A 20,219-nucleotide genomic window follows, 5' to 3' on the forward strand; every position below is an offset into this window, starting at 1 on the left:
AGGACTTGATCCTCTGCTACTAGGAGACAATGGAGTGGCAAGAGGGCTACGATTACCAGACCCCCTAAACATTTCATCCACCAGAGAGCTATGTCTTTGAAGTCTGGGGCTCCCACTACCATAAAAGGTTATATCTTCTAATTCATCATCAAGGTACTCTCTGGAAATGGGCTGGGAAGACTTCCAAGAGTTGGGGGAATCCCTGTGCCTAGGCTTGTTCCAGTTTTCATCTCTAGAGAGCATATAAACACCACTGGTCAAATCACCCTCATGATTGTCATTTGTTGGGGAATGCAACTGAGTTACTGGTTCTCTTAGAAGGTCATATTCACTATCTACATCACTGCAGTCAATGAAAGGAATGGAGGTGCTGCTGCCCCGAGCAGCCCTCGATGCTGGACCTGTGCTTGGCTGCTGTGACTGAGGATTACTCGGCCGCGTTCTATCCTTAACGACCTCCTCCTCTTCCTCCATTGTTGCCATCACCACACCATCAACCCGCCGGCCATCCTCGGGACTTTTCTTCAGAGAAGGGCTCCTGTGTTGCCCAGATTCCTCGACAGAAATGTTCAGTTCTTTCCCTTGGTGGCAACTCTGGCCCCCTGGTGAATCAGCACCATCTCCATAGGTAAAACTTGAGCTCTGCAGTGGAAAGGGAGTGTAAGCAGGAAAACAGAGATAGGGAGAGGAGATAGAGAAAATGAAGGGAAGAGAATAAGATTAGGTTTGGACTTCTTCATTTGTTTGATTTGTTTCCCGATATCTGAGTCCAAATGAATGAAATCTCATTAAAACCAGAGTTTCTAGAGGCATTTGTTTGGTTTTTATTGGAGAAAAAAGGTGAGGAGAGGAGGGGTTAAATTCCCAATGTAGAAACTTCCTGTGTTGATGCAAACCAGTACTTTACTCTGGTTACTGGGAGAAATAATAATAATTAATAATAATGATAAGCTCCTCCAGACAGTATTTAAATATAGTAATACTGCCTACATTATAGCTACAACACTTAAAAGTTTTCAAAGCATTTTCACATACATTCTCATTTGGTCTTCGAAAAGCATTGTGAGTAGTAAGTATAAATTCACCAAATATATTTGAAAATCATACAGAAAGAATTTAGGAACACAAAATTTTAGCTTGAAAGGACCTCAGAAATCACCTTGTCTAGCCTGCTCATTTTATAGATGAAGAAATTGGAACCAAGAACAGTGAAGTAACCTTCTATGCCCAAGGTTGAACACCTTGGTAGGTAAAGCTGGGATGTAAACCTTGGTCTCCTAATTTTTTATTCTTGGTGCTCTATCATATGTAAAAAGTATAGAGGTAGGTGCCAGACAAATGCTGGCCCCTGTTCTCCAGAACAAAAAAGTTCTTATTTAGTGTTTGAAGTTTATACAAAACAAAGAAATCCTTCTCATCCCTAAGTAGCTCTAGGGAACTCACAAGCAATAGAAGAAGGGAATTTGTCATAGACCTATAAAGACAGGTTAAAAATATCTTAAAAAAACCTTCTGTGCCCAAATTCTATTTGCTAAATGGACATATTTATGTAAAGGAATTCCTTAATGTTAAGTCTTAACACAGTTCTTATTCTTCATCAGAGAAAACTCAAGGCTCTTCCAGAAATTACCTCCAGGAAATATGCTTTAGCTATCCTCAGAACAACACAGTGATAATGTCTCTTGTTGAGAATAGCAGTTGCTGTCTTGTAAAATAAACCCTGGGAACTCATTCCTCAGTTTGATGCCAACGAAGGGTTATGACCTTGGCAATAAGCTGCAGTTACACCCATCAGCTAGCATAACGGTTTCTAATCTTTTCAGGCAAGTGAACCTGTTTAGCTGATGGAGACCTCAGCTCCACAAACAGACTTCTTTAATTTTTCCACTTAGCTAAGTTTGTGACAACATGGGAACCTTCTGTAGGGTTTATAACACACATATAACTGAATAGCACACACCAAGTAGGTTGAATACCATGGGACCCCATGGTAAATTTTAATTCCAGGCTGAGAGGTAAAAGAAACTGATGGCTTAAAGTCTGGACATACATAATAGAACTTCATGCTTTTATACTAGAGCCTTTGCAAAAACTGCTAAAAAAGAAAAAAGCTAAAACTAAAATTAGATAAAAATTCCTAAAATTAAATAGGAAGGATAGTAAATAGTAAAATATTTAGCATTACTAATTAGAAGACACTTGAATAACATATACACAATACTGGATGCTTATCACCATTACTGACTTGTTTTGGCACCTCTGAGTTCTGTTCGGAAGGCTGAGCAGAGAGGCTTCTGATTGACTGGATCTTGCTGTGTTTCCTGGGAGAAATCACATCAGGGAGCTAAGTTATATAAAGTTCTTTCATGAAAAACTAACACTGAGCACTTTTCTTAAAAAAAGAAAAAAAGCCACACCCCCAAATCCTCAAAGCAAGCTTTTATAATTTGTTCTGAAAGTGACTCAAATTCTGCCTTTTCTCATCCCTTGAATACCTTATGAGTTACTTAAGTATGATTGAAGAGAAGGTCACAGTCAACTCATTTTCAAAGATCATTAGAAACCTTAGAAATGCCTTGCAATTTGCAAATGTCAATGGAGACAGAAAGAGAATTCCAGGGAATCTGGTACATTCTGAGTTGCAAGCTCCAGGCTAACATTTTGCAATTAGTTCTGTGTATTCAATATATTTACTTTCTAGGTAAGCTTTATAAAACAGACTACTTATTTAATCAGCTTACACTATCTAGTACTTGAAATTCAAAGGAAAAGAAGTAGCTGTCTGCCAATAAGAATGGGTGTCGATGATAAAAGACTTATCTGGGGATCACTGCGATTACAAGCTCAATCAGCAGTTGAATTGGACCACAATTTCATCAATAATGTCTCCCTTTACTTTTCCCTTTCCTCTGAAAAATAATAAAACTGAAAAGAAACTTAGGAACTTTTTCTGGGAAATATAATGAAAGAAAGCAAATTATGTAGCTATCAAAAAATTGATGCTATGAATAAAAACTGAATTACAAGGCATTTTCACATATTAAAAAGGCAAAGATTAAATAAAGAACATTTAAGGATGATTTAAAGATCCAGAAAAGATTACTATTTTTGGATGAAAATGCTATTCAAGATGATTTATGAGAAGAACATGGACTTAACTATACTCAAATATAATCTACAACTTTCCTGGTATTAAAAAAATACAGGCTTCTAAAGTAATTAATAATACAAATAATTGTCATACTCTCACCTATTATTAAGATTTTCTTACTTTTCCGTCATTGTCTCTCCTTTCATTCCTTTTTTCCCTTTCTCCATGCTAAATTTTCTAATCCTATCTTCTCATCCATGACTTATCCAATTTACAAACTCATAAAAATTCATAAAGCTTAAGGTTAACAAATATTTACTGTGTTCTTACCCATGTAAGTATTCCCTTCCAATCCTTCATATTCAATTTTCTGTTTTGTACTTTTGTCTTTTTTTTTCCAGTGGGAGTTTTTCTTCACTATCCTTGGATGAATAGCTCTCATTCCTTGCTTAATGCTCTTGGCCCGTTTCTTTCTCTCATATTCCTTTACACAGATATAGAAATGTCTCCTGATTTTGAATTGATCCAATCACTCTGGAGAACAATTTGGAACTATGCCGAAAGGCCTATAAAACTGTACATGACTATTACTAGATCTATAACCCAAAGAGATTTTTTTAAAAGGGGGAAAGAAGCTATTTGTATAAAAATATTTATAGCAGCTTCTTTTGAAATGGCTAAGAATTGAAAGTTGAAGGAGTTGTTACCCCACCAACTGGGTAACACCTGAACAAGTGATATAAGATTGTAATGCAATATTGTTATGCTATAAGAAATGATGAGCAAGATGATTTCAGGAAAAAAAACTGGAAAGACTTACATGAATTGAAACAGAGTGAAGTGAGCAGAACCAGGAGAAAATTGTACGTAGTAACAGCAAGACTGTATGATAAACTGTGAATGACTTAGCTATTCTCAGCAATACTATGATCCAAAACAATCTCAAAGGACTAATGATGAAAAAATATTATCCACTTCCAGAGAAAGAACTGATGGAGTTTGAATACAGACTAAAGCACACTATTTTTCCTCCCTCCCTCCTTCTCTTCCTTGCTTTCTTGAATTTCTTTCCACAAAATGACAAATATGGAAATGTTTTGCATGACTGCATATACATAACCTATCAGATTGCTTACCATCTCAAGGGGTGGTGAGGGGAGAGGAGGGGATAGAATTTGGAACTCAAAATTTTTTTTTAAATGTTAAAAAACGATTTTTACATGTGATTAGGGAAATATTGAAAAAAATGAAATAGTATTAGGAAAAAAGTGCCCCTTGAGAAGATACTGAAAAAATAAACAATAGACAGGAGGAGTTTACTTGCCCAGGTCAGTCTAGGAGTTGGGAATATAGTTGAGAAGCAGCAAGTCTGTGATGGGACACTGAACCTTCATGGAGACAGACATTCTTGGCAGCAATAACAGGTTACCTAAAGAGTATCATTGCCCTCAAATCATAAATAGCATCAAAGTTTCTCTCACCTTTCAAATGGAACTTTCTTATGTCCTCCTTCTTTAACATAGTCAAGAACCTGCTTCTGAGTCCGACCGCTAGGATAAAAACCACAGTTATGGGAAGAGAGAGAATACACAATTGTTCTTATTTATACTGATAAACACAAAGATTTATCATCTTGTTTCCTTTCTTCCAGAACAGTCAGCTGTTACACTTGAAATAAAATTTTCAGTGGGTCAGAAATGAAAATAATGATAACAACACAATCCTCTCCCTCTCATTTTGGCTCTGAGTTTCACTAGTGAATGGGGAGAGGTGAGAAGGTCCCATTTCTGAAAGCATTGTTCACAAAGATTCTGTGTTTTGTTACTGCATAATTATAGGCATTGCCACTGTTGTATACTCTTTCTTTTTAGACAGGTAAGTGTAATAAGATACCTCAGATTCTACAGAGATTATTGTTACTTTCACTCCTAGAAAGAAAGGCTGTTTTTAGAGTTTTAAATCTAGTGTTGATGGCAAATCTGAAAGCGGACATCAAGGGGCTTTGCTTTGAAAGTACCTGATTTCTACCACTTGGAAAGCTCAGGGAAAGACCTTACTTTTCATCACTTGCAGAGGGTTTCAGGTAGGGCCTCTACTACATAAAACAACACTGTATCAGTTGTAAATTCTAACACTTCAGTCATAGAAGGAATTCAATTCAAGTGAAACTTTCACTGAAATAGTTCAGAAATGACAAATTGTGGTTATAGGTCTTGGAGATAGATTCTACCTTACCTGAACCTAAATGATGACCCTCTTGTGAAGAGAACAGGCTTAGGCTTTGGTTTAGGCTCTTCAAAAAGTCTGAAAAAGGCATGATGCTCCACACATATTTTCCAGAAGGACTTGCAGAAATCCCTACTGGCCATTAGGAACTCCAATGTGTCCTGATATGAGCTCTAAAGAGAATGAAAATTATGACTTTGTATTTCCTCTTATCACCTACACAAAAATTGACTGAACTACACAAAAAAGTAAGAGGATGGGAAGTAATAGGCCATATTCCTTTTCACTTCTGGATTCACTAGGGCAAACATTCCCTTTCAGTGTTTGGCAATTACCTTTGTCAGCAATGATCTAAGTCATAATTTCACACATACATTTAATTCTCCACACACTTAATCCTGCTCAGAAGAACTAACAAAGAAAGACTGGCTTGAGCAGGACTCATCAAATTTCTTTAATAGGATTCAAAAACAGAATATGCATTCTTTATTTGTAATTATGCTTAGACATGCCTAAGTATAGAAACTCTTGAAAAGCCTTAGTGGCTAAGGCTCATAATTTTTCTTCCTTAGGTTTCATGCCAATGTTGGGACATTATCTTATGTCTTCTTGGCATGTGTGTCAGGCCTAAAGGAGGCAATCAGGTGCCCTTTTGGAAAGGAAAGTCATTTCTAGGGAAACCAAAGCCCCACCTTAAGCTAACAAGTCTACATATTTTGTTTCTAGAAATAGGATACAGCAATATTCTTTAGGGTCCTAATATATCTCTTTTTACCATTAACTACCACTAACTTAAAAGGCTATGCAGCTATGCATGCATCCATCCATCCACCTAGTATCTATCCACATACATACACACGTGTGTAGGTATATGTTTATTTGTTGTTGTTGACTTGTTTCAGTCATGATCTCATTTGGGGTTTTCTTAGCAAAAATACTAGAGTGATTCGCCATTTCCTTCTCCAGTTCATTTTACAGATGAGGAAACAGAGGCAAACAGGGTAAAGTGATTTGCTCACAACCAGTAAGTGTTTGAGGTCAGATTCTAACTCAGGTCTTCCTGACTCCAGGCCCAGCACTCTTTCCACTGGGCCACCTAGCTGCCCATGTATGTATGTATCTATCTAGAACAACAGTTCCTATAATTCTCAAGAGAGCCAAATTTTCATAGGGAGTTTACCTGATATACAATGCCCAAGAAAAAACAGATTATATTTCAAGATCTCATTTTTGGTGAACTACTTGCAAGTTAAGAGTGCATTTTTACATGGAAAGAATACTGCAAATAGGGCTGAGTACCCAGGTCAGACTAAAAAAGCCTATTTAGTCAATAATAATAATATTAGAATCTAAATCATTTGTAACACCATTATTATGATAAAACATGGTTCATATTTAAAGTAGATACCAGAAATGCATTTATTATTTCCATAGTCCCCATCATAAGAGCAAAGTCTCCCCCCGCCATCCCCTGGAAGAGGGAATGGCTATCCCTGAGGAATTCCTTGGTCTGGTTATTGCTACTATAGACTCAGGTGGGGAGCAGGGGTCCATGGAACAGAAGTGTAGAAGACAAAATGAAGGAGGAGGAGGTAGGAACTCTTATGCTGGCAGATACTTTTAGGGTATCAAGGGCTTCAGTTTGGTAATAAGGATGATAAGAAGAGAAAGGGACAGTGGGGAGGAAGAGACTTGGGAGGGTATTTTCTGTTCCTTGTGGATATCAGAAGTAGCTTTTTCTAGGTGGCAATGCTGGTTGGGGTCCCAAGAGTACAGCAATGTACACAGAAGGAGATTTCCTGGATTTATAAAAATAAATTATACCACTACCCTCAGACGCTCTACCTATCTTTATGCAGGTGCTAGTACATTTTCTCTTTACTAAGGATTAGAGATTTAGAGGCAGAAAGGACTTTAAGTTTAACCCTCTCCTTTTAAAAATGAGAACAATGAAGCAAAGAAAAGCTTTGTGACTTATGTAGGATCACGTGGCTAGAAAATGTCTGATGTGGTTTATGAACTTGAGTCTTCCCAATTTGAAATATCCCACCTACTACCTGCTATTGCCACTCATAAAGATGACAGTTAAGAAGCTACTTTCCCATTTGCATGCATCTTCCAACTATAAAGACCACCCCCCATCCACCTCCAATTCCCAAGGGTATCTTAGTAACTGTCAAAATCAATTCTTCAAATTAAATTCAATAAACCACAGACAGACCCTAAGTATTTATTTCATTTTTACTGGAATAACCAAATTAGGTCTCCCCTAAACTTCCCTGATCTACTTACATTAGCATCAGGGCGCAGCTTGATGAGAAAACGTTTCCTTTTGAAGCTCAGCTTCCTCACCTTCGCCCAATTGAAGGCATTGATCTTAGTAAAACCCTAAGAAACACAAAACCATCCAATAAAACACATAGCCATCCAGTGAAGTATAACAACAAATTCAAGGGCTATGTCTACAAATCATAAAAGGTCATCAACACATCTCTAGTTCATTAGGGATACAACTGTGTTCCTACAAAAGTTGGCTAGACTTATATGAATTATACCCTTAACAAAGCCTTGGAATATATAGGGATGAACTTGAGTTCTCTGGTTCAATTAAACCAACTGATCAATGGGTAATTGAAGCTCTGAGGACCTGATATATTATCATTACTTTTACCCTAGAATTTTACCCTGGAATTCATTTGGCCCACTCAGAAATGCTTTGCTTAGGGTTTACTTTCTAGTGTTTGTTTTGCTTTCTTTTGTTTGAATACAATGTCCACCACCAAATCTAAGGACAATAGGAATTTACTACGTCTTGAATTGAACTTGGAAAATTCAAATTTCTTGATTCCAGTGTCAATTGAACTTGGAATGACACAGGCAAGAGTTAGAAACAAGGCTGATCTTGGAAAACACAAGTAATTGAACTATAAGACAGGCATTCATTAAGTCTAAAGTACAGTCTGTAAGACTGGTATAGATATATCACTATATGTTTGGCTTCTGGTGTTTTGGCAGTTAAGTCATATTTAGTAAGGAAATCATAAGCAAAAGGGCAAAAAATTCAAAATTATAGGAATAAATAAATGAAGGACTAGCAAGAAGATTAACTTTAGTATGCAGTACTTTTACATTATGAATTTACTATGTAATTTCCAATATTCAAATTGTTTATGCTGACAGGGAAGCAACTTAATAATGCTATAAGAAACAGGCTTTGGAGGGAAATTTTAATTTTTTTTTTAGTCTCTATGGTAGATTAGTGTTACTTTGGAATTTTAATATTTTATAGTAAAATATATATTCATTTTGCAGTAGGGATCTTATCAAGTGCTGCATTTGCCTATTAGAAAAAGTTTTTGGAAGGCAGATTCTTCCTGCCACATATCATAAGCAGACAGTAACATTTTGAAAGCTATTTGATACAGAAAGAGATATTTCTTTGAATCGTCTTTGAAAAATTATCCCCAAATAACCAGTTGGTAATTAACCCTCAAAGTGCAACAGCAAAATAGCAATGTCCATCTTCTTAAAATGTGAGAAGGGTAAAGCTCTAAAATTAGCCCTCACAATATTATTTTTCCTGATTTGAAGAAAACCTGACAATATAGGTATGTAATGGTTAACTACAATTCCAAGAAATTTGATGAAATTTAATCATAAGACATTATAATATTTGAGGAAAGCAAAGATGTCTCTTCCACCAATGTCTGAAAATCAAAGAGATTGCTAATTGCTTTCATTTGGTAAGAAAAGCATGGATCTGAAAAGCATGGATCTACTATGTTTACAGCTACGTTCAAGAGAGCTTATGTTCTAGATCACAGTGGGTCACTGAATGATTTTTGGGTTCCTGTGATCAGAAGAGGCAGAGTTAAATATGGACAGCACTGACCAACAGGCCAACAAGAATCTGCTGGTCCATTATGCTGATATAATAACTGTAATAGTATGAATATCTCCTCTAGTAAACTTCTTAAATTTACAGGTCTGGCATGTCTGTACATATGTATGATTATACAGGTATGTATGCGTACAAATTATATGTATACATGTGCATATACATCATGCATATTCTACATTTCACAAAATAATTATAACTATAGATAGCCTCAATCACTATCATTGAAAATATCATGACTGGAATGAAATTACTAAGACCTTACTCCAGAGTAGCATTGTGAAAAAAATTTAATAATGCAGAAGCTATTTCCTGGGCTGAGGGAACAAGTATGACTTCATACTATGTGTTTTTTGATACATTAGATGTCATATGTTGATCTCAGCAAGAATTATAAATTTCTAGGCTCTCATAACCCAAATAAATCCTTAATTGAGGATTCCTTAATTATATGGAAAAATGCTAATTAAATTAGATGCAGGAGTTAACTGAGTAAAGGGATAGTGAAAGAAACTAGACCTATGACTTAATTAGCATTAATTATATTTTAATTAATTATGATTTAATAAGAAACATTTTCTACCAGTGTAGGAAGTTTCACCTTCTCTTAATACTTAAAATCTTAGAGATTTGCCTATATCATGGTTGCAAGGTTAAGAGACTTGATCAGAGTTTAAGTGACAGCCAGTATGTGTAAAAGGCTTTTTTTGGTTCCAAAGCAGGCTTTTCTTTCTACTGCACCACTCTGGCCTCTCTCTAGGACACAGACCAAAGTGATAGAGTAAGTAAATAAAAAAGTATGTAGGGGGCAGGGGAGAGAATGGATTTAACATCTCTCACCAAAAAATAACATAAAAGGGTATGACTTTATCCGATCCTCTCCACCAATTTCAATAAATAGTTAATCTGGAATTGAATTCAAAGGCCCAATTTTCTTCCCCTCTCCTGGTTAAGGGATGTGAACAGTATTCTGAAGTGGCTCTCACCTGAAACACTAGAATTCCTGTGTTAGCAACAGCCAGGTTGATCTTAGTACCTTCCCTGTCCTTCGCTGGGTGCAACCGGATTCCATACATCTCCAACCGGCGAGCAACCTCTAGGAGCTGGAAATCTGATTCTGCTGGTGTTTGTCCACTTATAAAACAAAAATTAAAAAGAAAGGGCAGAAGATTTGAATTCCCTACGTCTATTAATTTGGGATTAAGTGGCTTCTCTAGGGACATAAAGAAGCATTTCATCCAAACACTGAGGCTTGCTGATCAGATGATATCCAAACTCTCTTTCATTTCTACCCAAAGTCTAGCAGCTGGAACAAAAGCTCTATTGCTCATGTAATTCAAAACCCCAAATGTCTACTTCAAATTCTGCCAATTTTCAAAATCTCAAAGAATTTCCTTTAAGGTTATACAAAAGCAAAAAAGCCACTGTGTTAAAACAAGTTTTTCAGTCATTTACAATAGACCTAGCCCTGTAAACCAAGTTCAAAACCATACTTTAGAGAACAGGGATTATAGCATCATCATGTCTTAAAAGCTTTATTTAAAAAACAAGGCAGCCACAACAAAAAGAAAAGCCAATGGAATCCTTCATGATAGTAGGGTTGTGGGTCAGGACCTGACCTACCTTTCAGACTATGTCACATGAGACTTTTTCAAGGCACATTATCTGGTGCACAGCTTTTTATTTTTGTTTTGTAAATAACTGTGCAATGGAGTCCTCTGATGCATGATCATTTCCATTTTCATATTGCTTTGACACTTACAAATGGCTTTCACATAACATTTAATTCTCACAATCTGGTGAGCTAAGTGGACAGGGCAAGGATTATCATACCCCATTTTACAAATGAATAAATCAACCAAGAAGCATTTCTTAAGCACCATGTACCAGATACCATGTTAGGGTCTTGGGAAACAAAAGCAAAAGTGAAAATTTACATTTTATGGCTGAGACAATATGTACAACATGGCTACATGCAAAATATTTTCAAGATGAATCCAAAATAATTGGAGGCAGGAGAACAAAATGAAGGATCTGAAAAGGGATACGACTTTTGCCTGGTGTGGATGGGGCAATGATAACTGAAGGTAAAGGTGCTCTATTCCTATTTTATTTCTATTTTCTCTGCAAAAGACAGTGTCTTTAAAGGACAGAATAAAAAAATCCCTGAAGGGTAGCTGATATTTAAGATCAGTAAGGAGATTAGAAGAGAGCACCTTAAAGAATTCATATCACTAGATCCAAATGAACTATATGTTCAAGTCTTGAAAGAAGTAGCAGATGTGATTTCTGAGCTATTGTTAGTGACAAGAGAATGATCATAGAAAACAGGCAAGGTACCACAAAGACTTTAGAAGGCAAATGTTGCATCAGGTTTCAAAAAAGGGGGAGAAGAGTCTATAAGCCACACTCCAATAAGCTTGACTGCAATTCCTAGGACTCAGATTAAAAAGGTGGTCAGCAAGTCTCTAGATAGGAAAGGGATGCTTATAATGAGACAGGATGGTTTCATTGAGAACAAATCACTCATTTCCTTTTTGGATAGGGCCACTACACTAGTCAATGAGGGGAGTGTTTTGAACACCTAGATGTTAGCAAATTTTGCGATAAAGTAGCTCATACTGTTCTTGTAGAGAATATAGCAAGACAGAGACTAGAGCCATTTAGATTTGGTTAGACAGTTAAGACTCAAAGAGGTAGTTAATGATTCAGTATCAACACAGCAGGAAATTTCAAGTGGGGATGCTGTTGTGAGTTGGGCTTGACCCTGTGCTATTAAACATTTTTAAATCTATGACATGGATAAATGCCGACATGGCACCAAGCTAGAGGAGACTACCGAGACAGTCTACTGGAGATGGACTAAGGATCTAAAACAATCTTGAAGACCTAGATCATTGTGTTGGATCTAAGAAAATGAAATTTAACAGGGTAAGTGTAAAGTAGGGCACTTGGTTAAAAAAAAAACAAAACTTCACAAGTATAAGATGGGGAAGACATGATTACATAGCAGTCCTAAAAAAGTTCTAGGGTTTTTAATAGCCTGCATGCTCAAGAAGTCAGCACTCCAGTATTGGAATTTGAGACCACATTAAGAGGGACATAGCTTCCAGGAATAGGGAGGTGACTGTCCCATTGTAGTATGACAAGATCTAATCTGGAATACTGTGTTCAGTTCTGGGCACCATAATTTAAAAAGGACATTCATAAGTTTGAGAATATTCAAAAGAAGGGAATCAGGATGGTGAAAAGCACTTGAATCCATGTGGTACAAAGATAGGCTGGCGACAGGCTTTGAGACCCATGTCATATGAGAACTGGTTCAAGGAACTGAGCCTGATTAACCTGTAGAAAACCCAAGGAAGAATATAATCACTATTTTCAAAAATATGAAGAGTTATCACATGAAAGAAGGATTAGATTTGTTCTATTTAGCCCTAGAGGGCAGAATCAGGAGCAACGGGAAGTCATTTTTAGGCTTGATTTCAGGAAATACTTCCTAACCATTAGAGTTGTCCCAGAGTATAAGTTGCCTCAGCAGGTGGTGAATCCAGTTCTTTGGTGATGTTCAAGCACAGGCTGGACTGCCTGTTAGCTATATATGGTGGGGAGGTGGGAATTCCTTTATACTTTGGACCAGATGACCAATGAGGTCCCTTTCACTCACAAATTCTGTAATTCAGTGATTTTGGGAGTGAAACCACTACCAAAGGAGGAAGGAGGTACTGGAAAATGAAGGTAAGAGAAGTCCAATAACTTATACAAAGTTACACATGTAGAGAGTGACTAGAGCAGAAGTTGAGCTCAGGTCTTTTGATTCCAATTGCATTGCTCCTTCAAATACATTACACTGTTCAGCCTTCCTGATAACTAGCTTGCCACTAATGCAATCATCTCAATGACCATAAACTGAAGGTAAGTACTAATACCTATGTTTCGATGGGAAATAATCTATAACAAAATGTCTATCAATTTTTTAAAAATTTTTATTTATTTTTAGTGTTCTACAATCACTAAAATAAAACTTAGATTTTTTTCCCCCTCTACCTACCCCACACCTCTCCGCTCCCTCCCTGAGACAGCATACAATTCTATGCAGAACCTACACATATATTCCTATTAAATACATTTCCACTATAGTCATATTGTGTAGAAGAACTAAAATGAATGGGAGAGATCACATAACAAACCAAAACATAATATACACACACAAAAAATGATCTGCTACATTCTGCAATTGACTTCCATAGTTCTTTCTCTGGATGTGGAAGGCATTTTGCCTTAAGAGACCAGTGGGAATTTTTTTTTAAGTAGTTGCATTGCTATGAAGTTCCAAGTCTACCAGAAAAAACTCTCATGCACTGTGGTCTTTGCTGTGCACAATGTTCTCCTGGTTCTGCTCCTTTCACTCAGCATCAGATCATATAAGTCTTTCCAGGCCTCTCTGAATCTTCCTGTTCATTTCTTATAGCACAATAGTATTCATTACATTCATATACCACAATTTATTCAGCCATTCCCCAATTGATGGGCATCCCCTTGATTTCCATTTCTTGGCCACCACAAAGAGTGCTGCTATAAATACTTTTGTACATGTGGGACCCTTTCCCATTTTTATGACCTCTTGGGGATACAGTCCTAGAAGCGTTATTGCTGGTTCAAAGGGTATGCACATTTTTGTAGCCCTTTGGGCATAGTTCCAAATTGCTCTCCAGAATGGCTGGATCAGCTCACAGCTCCACCAACAATGAATTAGTGTTCCAACTCTCTCAGGTGTTCTTCAACATTTATCATCTTCCTGTTCTGTCATGTTTGCCAATCTGATAGGTATGATGTGGTACCTCAGAGTTGTTTTGATTTGCATCTCTCTAATCAAAAGTGATTTAGAGAATTTTTTCATATGATTATAGATATCTTTAATTTCTTCCTCTGAAAATTGCCTGTTCATATCCTGTGACCATTTATCAATTGGGGAATGACTTGTATTGTACATTTGACTCAGTTCTCTATATATTCTAGAAATGAGGCCTTTATCCCCGAATGTCTATCAGTTTTTAAGTCAGCTTTGTCAATATTTTTAGAGCCTTGTCCAACCTCAGAATCTAAAAATAAGTCAGTATTGACTTCAAGACCCAAGACAAAATTTCAGAAGCGTAATAAGCTCAGGATTTAAATCTCTTAAAAGGAAATGGAGGAGGAAAAAGGTAGTTGCACAAAAACTGTTATTTCCTTAAGATCTTTGCTTCTAGTGAATACTCTGTTGACCTTTTGTTTTAATGATTATAAATACAAATTTCAGATTATACTAGCAGTTAAAAAGCTCAAGGATGATGCAATTCAAAATGTTTTTATAAAGATTACGTGTAAGGTATCATCCAAATATAAAAAGGACATAGTAGCCATTCTCAAGGAGTTTACAACCTGAGAAAGATAATATATGTATATAAATCAATCAATAGTTTGAATGCAGGCCCAGATAGTTCTTAATTTGATTGACTTTAATGTATGAGAAGAGAATTGAAATATTACCTAGTCCATTATCCTTTTACAATAGCTCCATTGGCAGAGAACTCATTACATCAAGAGAAATCACATTTAAGGATCTGAGATTTCACCACTGTGCCTGTTTTCCCCTCTTAATACAATCTGCTACCCCATTATAACTTAGCAGATTTTTTGTTGAGTGACCAAAAATACAGCCAAAATGTTCACCTCCTTATGGTCAATCTGGCATTGATTTTAGGACTGAAAACTGAAATCGCCTAATTCCTTTCTCCTCATTTTAAAGATGAAGAAGCTGAGACATTAAAAAGGAGAATAAACTTGTCTAAGGATGCAAATGTAGTAAGAGTCAGTCCCAATTTCACTTCTCAAATGGTCCTGTCAAGCTTAGCTAGGCTGGCTTTCAGATGACAGACATACAGTCCCACATCATGTCTGTGCTTAAAGCTTCTCACTCTTGGTAGACCCTTCCAGAGCTTATATCTTGCCATTCGTAGCATTTGAGAACCCAGCATTATTTTTATGCCAGAAAGAAGTGTAGGAACGAGACAAATGGTGTCAAGGTTAGCATCCTCCTTATACTGAGTCAAAATTTCCCTCTACATGCTACTTACTATAGCTGTCTCTTCTGAAACTCTATAGAATATATCTCACCCTATTTCTATTAGACAATATTTTCTCCTAGGTCTTTTATTTCCTAAGTTGAACAGGTACTATTATTCAAAATGATCCTCTTGTGATATGAATTTTAAATTCCCATTTTTTTAATTTTAAGGAAATAATTTATTTAGATTTAAAATATTTCATGACATATTACAGATAATATCCCAAAGAAGGTAAAATCCATTGTCTTTTAAATCCCCACCAATAAAAAAATTTTTTTTAAATACTTCCACTACTGGCTCATATTGAGCTTGTGACCAACTGAATTTGACAAATCTTTTTCACATAAACTGACTAGCTAATTCTCTTGCAACTTATACTAGTATGATTGATTTTTTAAAAATATAAGTGCCTAACTATACACATAGCCCTGTTAGACCTATTGGAGTTATTTGGTTTCTTGAATACACTTCCCCACTAAGAGAGAACTTGCCATTAACCAACACAAATAGATATCCATTTGAAAGTTATGTTTTTTCAGTATAGTGAAAATTGGCTTTCTGGATTTTTAAAACCAGCGTCTTAAAAACTATTTATCATGAGTCAGCTTTTTCTAGTACCTCATACCCCCTAGAAAAGGAAAAACTGCTATATGTACCAGACTTCAATCAATATTTGTTGATTGGTACATACAGAGCTATAATGTTAATTATGAGAGTTAAAGATCTTCCCTACCCATTAAGGGAAGTTTGATTAGGGGAGATTTGTTTTGTAGGAAGGTCCATACCGTTTGTTAATTTCTAATGAGGCACTGGTTCTCAAGGGTTGTGATGCCCTCTGGCTCTGAAAAGTGTATATATACTCTGAGGTGAGGTTTGGTTTTGGGACTTACTCATTGGAAGTGTTTGTTTGGCCAGACCAAATTCTGGGCAGTCACTAAGGAGTCCCCCGGCTTTGAAAACCCAGAGGTTGGTGCTTCTCTCTCTGGTAACTATGTATGTATGGTCAGACAGTTGAATCTGTCTCTTGATCTGTGATGTGTGGTCAGACAATTGGAAGCCCTGTCTGTTGGCCTTTCTGTTTGTAATTTCTGTTTGTATTTTCTCTGAAGTTCAAGGTGCTGACTTTTTCCTGTGAACTAAGTGAATGATGTATGTGCTTAATTAAAGTAGATTGTTGACCTCTCAAAAGTTGCTTTCCTTTTAGAAAAACAGATCCAAGAACCTGTCCAGCAGACCCTCCTGTGTATGCCGGGGTCCTTGCTGATATAAGAGCCTATGACCAAATGTTGGAGTGGGGAAAGGAAACTGACCTTTCTTTTCTTTCTTTCTTTCTTTCACTTTTAACATTCATTTTCACAGAATTTTTGGGCTCCAAATTTTCTCCCCCCTTGTCCCCTCTCCCCACCCCAAAACACCGAGCATTCTAATTGCCCCCATCTCCACTCCGCTCTCTACTCCATCATTCCTCTCTGCCCTTGTCTCCATCCTCTCCTCTGTCCTGTAGGGCCAAATAACTTTCTATACCCCTTTACCTGTATTTCTTATTTCCTAGTGGCAAGAACAGTACTTGACAGTTGTTCCTAAAACTTTGAGTTCCAACTTCTTTTCCTCCCTCCCTCCCCACCTCCTCCCTTTGGAAGGCAAGCAATTCAATATAGGCCAAATCTGTGTAGTTTTGCAAATGACTTCCATAATAGTCGTGTTGTATAGGACTAACTATATTTCCCTCCATCCTATCCTGCCCCAAATTACTTCTATTCTCTCTTTTGATCCTGTCCCTTCCCATGAGTGTCGACCTCAAATTGCACCCTCCTCCCCATGCCCTCCCTTCCATCGTCCCCCCCACCCTGTTTATCCCCTTATCCCCCACTTTCCTGTATTGTAAGATAGGTTTTCATACCAAAATGAGTGTGCATTTTATTCCTTCCTTTAGTGGAATGTGATGAGAGTAAGCTTCATGTTTTTCTCTCACCTCCCCTCTTTTTCCCCAAACTAAAAAAAAATCTTTTGCTTGCCTCTTTTATGAGAGATAATTTGCCCCATTCCATTTCTCCCTTTCTCCTCCCATATATTTCTCTCTCACTGCTTGGTTTCATTTTTTTTTTTAAGATATGATCCCATCCTATTCAATTCACTCTGCGCACTCTGTCTCTATGAGTGTGTGCGTGTGCATGTGTGTGTGTGTGTAATCCCACCAAGTACCCAGATACTGAATAGTTTCAAGAGTTACTAATATTGTCTTTCCATGTAGGGATGTAAACAGTTCAACTTTTATAAGTCCCTTATGACTTCTCTTTGCTGTTTACCTTTTCATGCTTCTCTTCATTCTTGTGTGTGAAAGTCCAATTTTCTTTTCAGCTCTGGTCTTTTCATCAAGAATGCTTGAAAGTCCTCTATTTCATTGAAAGACCAATTTTTCCCCTGAAGTATTATACTCAGTTTTGCCGGGTAAGTGATTCTTGGTTTTAGTCCTAATTCCTTTGACTTCTGGAATATCCTATTCCATGCCTTTCGATCCCTTAATGTAGAAGCTGCTAGATCTTGTGTTATCTTGATTGTATTTCCACAGTACTTGAATTGTTTCTTTCTAGCTGCTTGCAATATTTTCTCCTTGACCTGGGAATTCTGGAATTTGGCCACAATATTCCTAGGAGTTTCTCTTTTTGGATCTTTTTCAGGTGGTGATCGGTAGATTCTTTCAATATTTATTTTGCCTTCTGGTTCTAGAATCTCAGGGCAGTTTTCCTTGATAATTTCATGAAAGATGATGTCTAGGCTCTTTTTTTGATCCTGGCTTTCAGGTAGGCCCATAATTTTTAAATTGTCTCTCCTGGATCTATTCTCCAGGTCAGTTGTTTTTCCAATGAGATATTTCACATTATCTTCCATTTTTTCATTCTTTTGGTTTTGTTTTGTGATTTCTTGGTTTCTCATAAAGTCATTAGCCTCCATCTGTTCCATTCTAATTTTGAAAGAATTATTTTCTTCAGTGAGCTTTTGAATCTCCTTTTCCATCTGGCTAATTCTGCTTTTGAAAGCATTCTTCTCCTCATTGGCTTCTTGAACCTCTTTTGCCAATTGAGTTAGCCTATTTTTCAGGGTGTTATTTTCTTCCGCATTTTTTTGGGTCTCCTTTAGCAGGGTGCTGATTTGTTGTTCATACTTTGCTTGCAAGTCTTTTATTGCTCTTCTCAGCTTTTCCTCCACCTCTCTATCATGATTCTGAAAATTTTTTGGGCTCTTTATGATCTTTTCCCAGAACTGATCCCATTGAGTGGGCTGGGATGTAGAAGCACTGACTTCCGTGTCTTCCCCTGATGGTGAGCACCTCTCTTCCTCATCAGAAGGGAGGGGAGGAGAAACCTGCTCACCAAGAAAGTAACCCTCTATAGTCTTGGTTTTTTTCCCTTTTCTGGGCATTTTCCCAGCCAGTGACTTGAGCTCTGAATATTCTCCTCACAGCCACCTCGCCTCAGGATCCTCCCAGCCCACGCTTGGGGTCTGAGACTCAAATGCTGCTTCCCAGCCTCAGTGCTTTGGGCAGGGGCAGGGCTGCTATTCAGTGTGAGATTATGTTCAGGTGATCAGGTGGGGGCAGGGCCGCCTCACAGCTCAGTTCCCTCAGGGGGTTTATGTGGAGACCTTCAACAATGGATCCGGGCTCCTGCCTGCTTGGGGAGACCCGGTCTGCTCCCGCCTCCGCTGTTGCCTCCCGAGGGGGCCTGAGTATAGGGGCACCTCACTCCCCTCTCGACCCACCAAAGAGACCTTCTCACTGACCCCTGTCACCTGTGGGTGGAGGGACCCACGCGGCCGCTGGAGATCCTGTCCCTGAAGTCCGCTCGGATCTGTTCCTCTCGGTGCCAGGGCCAGTGCAGGGCTGGGCTGGGTTCCGCGTCCATAGCATGACGGACCTTTTGTGAGAGGTTTGCAGGTCCCTCTGGAACAGAAATCTTATCCGCTCCACTATTATGTGGCTTCTCCTGCTCCCGAATTTATTGGCAGCTCTTTACTACAGATATTTCATGGGCTGTGGGTTCGGAGCTAGCGTATTTGTGTGTTTCTACTCCGCCATCTTGGCTCCGCCCCCTGAAACTGACCTTTCTTTTCAATTTAGATGGTCTAGTCCTACAATGAAAAAATCTAATTACTTCATCAAGCTTTCAAGCTAGCTCTTTTCTTCCTTTCATTACCAAACTTCTAGAAAGTGGTTTATACTCATTTCTTCTACTCTACCATCTTCTCATTCCTTGAGTCCTCGGAATTTGACTTCTTCCTCCACCTCACCCAAGAACCTCTTAATCACTCAGGCCCTTTGTTCCCAACCAGCTCACATTGCTGATCATTCCCCATATCTTGAAATTCCTCTTACTTAGACTTCCATGATATTTCACTCTTCTGATTTCTCTATGACTGCCCCTTCTCTGTCACACTCTGTATGTTGGTGCATATGGAGTTGAAGTACCTGAGCTTCAATCTTGGTTTCATCACTTACAACCTGTATAACTCTGGAAATGTCATTTAAACTCTCTGGTCTCAAAATTCTCATCTGTAAAATGAAGGATTTGGGATAGGTCTTTTCCAATGTTAAATCTATTACGCTAGGATATTCTCCTTTCAGTCCTCTATACACAGACATTCTCTAAAGCTGTTTTCTTGACCTTTTTCTATTACTTTCCTTTACAACTTCTTTGTAACTTCAACCACTTCTATAGTTTTACTTAGCATCTTATGCATACTATTTTGCAAAACTACATATCTTGTACTGATCTCTCTGCTCAATCCCATGTCTACAATTCTAACTGCCTTCTGGGCGTTTCCATATGAATGCCCCCGTCTTCTAAAATGCAAAGTGTCAAAAGCTAAAGCTTCCATATCTTCCCCTTTAAAAGTTGTT

The 20,219-nt window shown here is 37.7% G+C and overlaps 1 protein-coding gene across 2 annotated transcripts in view; it reads right to left on the minus strand.

Moving 5' to 3' along the window:
- FARP1 (FERM, ARH/RhoGEF and pleckstrin domain protein 1) overlaps positions 1-20,219 on the minus strand; it is a 353,198-nt gene that overhangs the window by 72,963 nt on the left and 260,016 nt on the right. For both annotated transcript variants that reach the window (XM_072622073.1, XM_072622072.1), the window contains exons 8-13: positions 10,202-10,349; positions 7,610-7,705; positions 5,327-5,490; positions 4,573-4,641; positions 2,246-2,321; positions 402-642 (exon numbers count right to left, since the gene is read on the minus strand). In XM_072622073.1, coding sequence (XP_072478174.1) covers positions 402-642; positions 2,246-2,321; positions 4,573-4,641; positions 5,327-5,490; positions 7,610-7,705; positions 10,202-10,349 — 794 coding nt within the window. The remainder of the gene's footprint in view (positions 1-401; positions 643-2,245; positions 2,322-4,572; positions 4,642-5,326; positions 5,491-7,609; positions 7,706-10,201; positions 10,350-20,219) is intronic.

Source organism: Notamacropus eugenii, chromosome 6 (assembly GCF_028372415.1).
Source record: "Notamacropus eugenii isolate mMacEug1 chromosome 6, mMacEug1.pri_v2, whole genome shotgun sequence".
NCBI lineage: Eukaryota > Metazoa > Chordata > Mammalia > Diprotodontia > Macropodidae > Notamacropus > Notamacropus eugenii.